Source organism: Panicum virgatum, chromosome 8N (genome assembly GCF_016808335.1).
Source record: "Panicum virgatum strain AP13 chromosome 8N, P.virgatum_v5, whole genome shotgun sequence".
In the NCBI taxonomy this organism is placed as follows: domain Eukaryota; kingdom Viridiplantae; phylum Streptophyta; class Magnoliopsida; order Poales; family Poaceae; genus Panicum; species Panicum virgatum.
Window position 1 is genome coordinate 22145943 of NC_053152.1, and position 5513 is coordinate 22151455.

The 5513-nt window shown below is 45.3% G+C and overlaps 1 protein-coding gene and 1 long non-coding RNA gene across 4 annotated transcripts; one reads left to right on the forward strand and one right to left on the reverse strand.

The window, feature by feature from the left end:
• Nucleotides 1-330: 330 nt before the first annotated feature.
• On the reverse strand, nt 331-4621 carry LOC120685410. 3 transcript variants are annotated; one of them, XR_005679550.1, is made up of 5 exons: nt 4244-4620; nt 3851-3999; nt 2386-3251; nt 2095-2283; nt 331-906 (listed from the first exon to the last, which is right to left on the reverse strand). It is a non-coding gene; the product is annotated as an uncharacterized LOC120685410 (long non-coding RNA). The 3 variants fall into 3 exon arrangements; XR_005679551.1 differs by having other exon boundaries at nt 770-906; nt 2091-2283; nt 4244-4621; XR_005679552.1 differs by lacking the exon at nt 3851-3999 and having other exon boundaries at nt 4244-4619.
• On the forward strand, nt 526-3623 carry LOC120685409. The gene is made up of 2 exons (XM_039967328.1): nt 526-934; nt 2205-3623. Exons 1-2 carry the CDS (start codon nt 576-578, stop codon nt 3283-3285), a joined length of 1440 nt encoding a protein of 479 aa, XP_039823262.1. The 5' UTR covers nt 526-575; the 3' UTR covers nt 3286-3623.
• Nucleotides 4622-5513: the final 892 nt, after the last annotated feature.

Here is a 5513-nt window from a genome sequence, read left to right on the forward strand (position 1 = left end):
CAACCCCGTTTCAGTATGTATAGTCCTAAATTAAGAATTTTCATGGTAGATAATTTTATTTGCTGATGAAAAAAAAAATCTTTACACGGATGAAATGTACCGACGGTGTGTGTCCCAAAGAATATGTCGAGCACTCTGTTCAGACTCTGCCTTATGTGGACATGAGGATTTTGGAGATACAATGCATTTTGGCCACCTAAAATGGACATGTGGAGCACACGGTCTATCAGCTTGTTGCCTTCTTGTTGGTGTGTGCGTGTGGGGTTACGTTGCATACTGACGAGGTGAATGTCCAACCTCACAAAATCCAAGAATACATGGTCCAGCAGATTAACCGTACCACTCAGCACGTGAACTGTGTGCATTCCCATCTTGCTACGGTTACAGATAGATCAAAAAAAAAAATCAACCCATCCGTCCCACGTGTTTTGTAACGCATGTTTCCATGCATCTTCCCGTATCCCCATGGATCGATAAATTGAAGCCAGGATAGCTCCACTGCAAAGCAAAGCACCAAAACTCAACACAACACGCACACACCACACACGGTACAAAAGAAAAAAATCAAGTCGAAGATGAGCAACAGCATAATGCTGTCATCACTCCCCATCTGTGCTGCCTTCCGGTCCAAAAGCAACTCCAAGTACCTGAGGTCCTGTGCCAACCATGGCGAGGGGGCCGACGGCCGTGTCCTTCAGCTGACCGGTGACGATGCTGAGAACCCGCTCACGAGGTTCTTCGTCGAGAAATCGTGCAAGCACAATGGGCTCTTTCATATCAGGTGCGGCTACAACAAGTACTGGGTCGCTGAGAAGCGGCAAGGTGATGAATGGTGGATCGCTGGCAGTGCCGACAAGCCCGAGGAGGACCTGTCCGAGTTGTCATGCACACTGTTCCAGCTCAAACCTGTCAAGGAAGATCCTAAGACCATCAGGTTATTTCCTTTTTCCAACAAGATTACATTATGTCAACATTATTGGTTATTGAATTTGTAATAAACTGAGAGATACATTTTTATGGTGGGAACTGCCAACATGGTACTTGATTGATTAGAATGAACACTCACTAGTACTCGAAACATTTTGACATAGATTCAAGTAACATGAGAACACAAATCACACAGATTCTAGACTAGACATCACCCGAGGACAGATAGAAAATATTTATCAATGAAAAATAACAAAACAATATGAATGACATGGCCCATAGATCCAACTCGTAGTTACACATGATCGAATACAGCCTCACCTGATGGCAAACAAAGAGTAAATTTTTCTTCGTTTACCAGTATAGAAACAAGGAATGAAATCATTTGCGGTAAATGACTAGGCATCTCAGTGCCATGTGGCTATATTACAAACTTACATGTTTAGTTGATAATCAATCTGAACATTCCATTTGAACCATTTAAGTATAGCCCTGTGATAACACAGTTAACTGCAAAAGGTAACTTTTACCTTTTAAATTGTTTGTTGTACGAACAGCACATAACAAGTTTTATTAAAAATGGTATTATTTCTGCCAAGTGTTAAATTGAATTTTATTGAGAACGAGAAATCGATGTTTAAAGATAATAAACCACTCCCAACACAGTGGTGCGGAATATAAATAGAATGTGTGTAACTAAATTTTTCTACACACCAAATTTGTGGAGTAGATTTTTGCATCTATAAAAAACATGTAATTTTTAGAAATAATGTATGTAGCAATATTATGTTGGACATGTGTGGAATAGGTTTATTGTCATAGGTTTATTGTAAGACGACTCCATGTTGAAGAAACAATGTTTCCTTGGTGGTTCCAGCTACTGAAAGCAATATGTATTAGTATTACGATTCTTCATATTTTGTTGGGTTTTAACTTTTGTTTTTCTTTCAAGTGGTCACTATTTTCACAACTAGAGAAGTATTGCTCGATCAAGATACCAACTCGATTTCATGATTCATGAATGAAACAAAGAACTTTTACGCAAACATTGCATGTATTTGATAGGTTATTGGCATAAAACTTTTACATCCTAAAGCACCGAGCAAGCATGAGAATAAATCCATATTCAAATGACATTTTAAGAGAAGGAAAATACTGGTTACCTACCAAATGAAGACAAAGATACTGAATTTGCAGCATGCCCTCCTTTGCTACAATCTGGTAGATCTTGTTATGAAATCTTTGCAACTAACTAGTCATTATTGTAAATATGATAGGTTTTACCATGCTCGGCTTGGGAAATATTTTGGCATTCTCTCCAATTCTAATGGGGAAAACGAGACCGACAAAGCCCTTCTGCAGGCAGTTGATGAAGAGCAATCAGAACAATTTGTGACTGAGTTGTTCCAATACTTGTTGCCTAAATACGTATGTTTCAAGGGAGATAATGGCAAGTACCTCAGTGCACAATCGCTACACAACCCAGTTCTGGTCTTTGAATCCGAGAATATCAAAGATCCAACTGTGATGCACACTATCACGCCAAATAGAGATGGCACCATGAGGATAAAATCTGATCATTTCGACGGTTTCTGGAGGAACTCTGATAGCACCAACTTAGGGCCCTGGATACTTGCAGACTCTAGTGATACCAACAACGATGACCCAAACACATTATTCCAAGCGTGGTATACTGGCGGAGCATTTAGGCTTCTCAACCTGGGAAGCAATCAGTATTGCAAGAGGCTCACAATGTCAAACTTGGAGCACGGCCTTTCTGCTACAGGAACCCGGCTTGAGCCCTGGTCTAGGTTGCAGATTGAAGAGCCAGTGCTCTCCCGGAAGATTACTGCCTTCCTAAGGTCAGAGAACGCCGTAATCTTTGGCGAGAAACTCCTAAATCTTGCTACTGCATCAGTCACCAACAATACCTCATCGGTCATGCCCCGCGTGAAGCTCACCTTGGATTACACTTTGATGGAGATGAAGGCATGGCAATCCAAGCTGCACTTCAAGTCTCCAGTTCCAACCCTGATCATCTCTGAAAACGTGTACATGCAGTATGGTTTCATTGCAGTGTCACCGATGTTCTTTAATGGGCCCATTAGCTGGGGAGCAAGCAATGTGAAGAGCTTCAAGGTGACTGAAGAGCGCTTCATTGATGTTCCACCAATGACCAAGATGACAATAACCTGCATGGGAGTAACGAGCAACTATGAATTGCCCTTCTCATACCGGCAGACCGACGAACTAGTAGATGGAGAGACGGTCACCCTTCAGTATGATGACGGCCTCTACACCGGTCGGAATGTCCACAGCTTCATCTACGATACCAAAGAAGAAAAAATTGATCAGTAATGCGAATTTGCAATTCGAGCTATCTATAAATCTACGTATGTATCTAATCAATAAGAGCCTGCACCATGGGTAGACGTAAGATGAATAAGGCTTAGTTGCCAAAGTGTCAGAATTCTATATGTATAGCGCATATTTTGTTTCTTTCTTTTTTTATCTCCATTTTTAAACCTATTCGATCAGTGGACAGAGTTGTCCGAATCGTTTTATGAATTCTTACTGGTAAAAATTGAAATAAGCAATCTGTGTATTAGCTTGCCGAATGAACCTTTTGTAGGGTTCTTTGGTTTAGACGTAGTAGTTTTTTGTTCCTAATTGTGTAAAACACTCAGTTTTTTGCATTGAATGATTCCATATTTATTTATTTATTGCACGTGACGCTTCTATTGCAGGATAATAATCACTTTATGCCTTTGTTCACTTCTACTTTCATCCAAGCACATTTTTCTAGTAAAAACATACAGTGGCATTGCTGGACAGCAACTACAAAGTGTGCTAGTCATATGCCCAAAAAGCAAAATATAGGGAATCACTCCTGCGGATACTGAAATCAGAATGAGCAACTTACATGTTTCCGCAGTAATGAGTGTAGGCCACGCATAGATTGTGATAAGTAGGGATTACATAACTATTTTTTCTCCAAATGGCTTCCACCATTGAAGAGCACAACAAAATCATAACACATACAACTCATGAAACCTTGGTCTTCTTATCCATCTACAACATAAAAACGAAACAATAATATAGCCATGGCATAGTTTATTCCAACTTTCGGTGAATAATATTATAAAAAACAAGTGGGTGCACTCCGATCTACTACACTGACATCTCCAAATAAACATGAAACACACGGCATATGGCCGACAGCATATACATATATATCCACTGTTCTAGCAAAATGAGTTTCAAATCTAGCAAGCACCACACACTAAAACCAGGAATTAGGCTCGGATTTGCTTACCTTGGGCCGGAAGAAGGACGACGCAGCTCAGTGTTGGAGGAGAGGGGCGGCCTGCTGTAGGGGAGGGCGACGGTGTCTGGGAAAACGGCGCAGAGGTGAGGGGCCGCGGCGAGGTAGGGCGGGGGCGCGCCAGCAGGGAGCCGCGCCGAGGGAGGGTGGGGGCGGCGCCAGCAGGGAACCATGCCAAGGGAGGAGAGGGGCGGCGCCAGCAGGGAGTCGCGCCGAGGCGGGGTAGGTGCGGGGCGGCGCCTGCAGGGACCCTCGTCGCGGTGAGGTCGTGAGGATGGCGGCCATGCGAGGTGGGGCGGCATCTGCAGAAATAGGAAGGAGAGGGGCGGCGCCAGCAGGCCGCCGCGCCGATGGAGGGGAGGGGACAAGACAGATCGCACAAAAAACTCCTAGGATAACATGACATGCCATTGTGGACAACCACTTAGGACGAGGAACAAGATTGATCAAAAACAATAGTCGAATGACTAAATTGATCTAATTCAAAGTTGAGGGACGGATTTGATTCTTATGTAATAGTTGAGGGATGAAAATGGCTACTTCACCCATCAAAAGCCGAAATCTAAACATAAAACCCGAACCCGTCCCGAACACTGATTTGGGTAAAAATTGATCCCCGTACACAAAACCTGCGAATACCCAAAATCCGATGGATAATTCGAAACCCGAAAAGCGGAGGGAGGGACTAGGCATGGCTGCGAGGGCGAGCTCACGCATGAAGGGAGCAGTGGCCGCAGACAGAGATTGAGAGCGCGCGGCGAGCGGGCAGCGGCGAGGTTGTTGTGGTCGGGGAGGGAGGCCATTGGGGAGGCCGAGGCGGGCCGCGACGAGAGGAGAAGGGTGGGGACGGGCGGCGGGAGCATGCCCCGCTTGGCGGAAGTCGCGGGCACGATGGCGGCCGCTGCTGCTGCGGTAGAGACCGCGAATAGGTGAGAGCCCGATCCCACAGGCGGCTGCTATGGGTATAGTTGTCCAACGGGCCGAGCCCGGCCCGACCCGGCACGGGCCCGATCCGGCCCGGCACGATTAGGCCCGGCACGATTAGCCCGGATAACTAATCGTGCCGGGCCGGGCCGGCCCACATGCCCAACTCTGTGCACGAGCACGGCACGGGGGCCTATTTGGCGTGCCGGGCCGGCCCGATATGCCAGGCGGGCTTCGTGGGCCGTGCCAGCCCGAGCCCGGCTAGGCATCTGCACCAGGCCGCCACTCCCTCAACTCAAAATGATTTCAAGATTTCAAATCTAATATTTAAATTCAC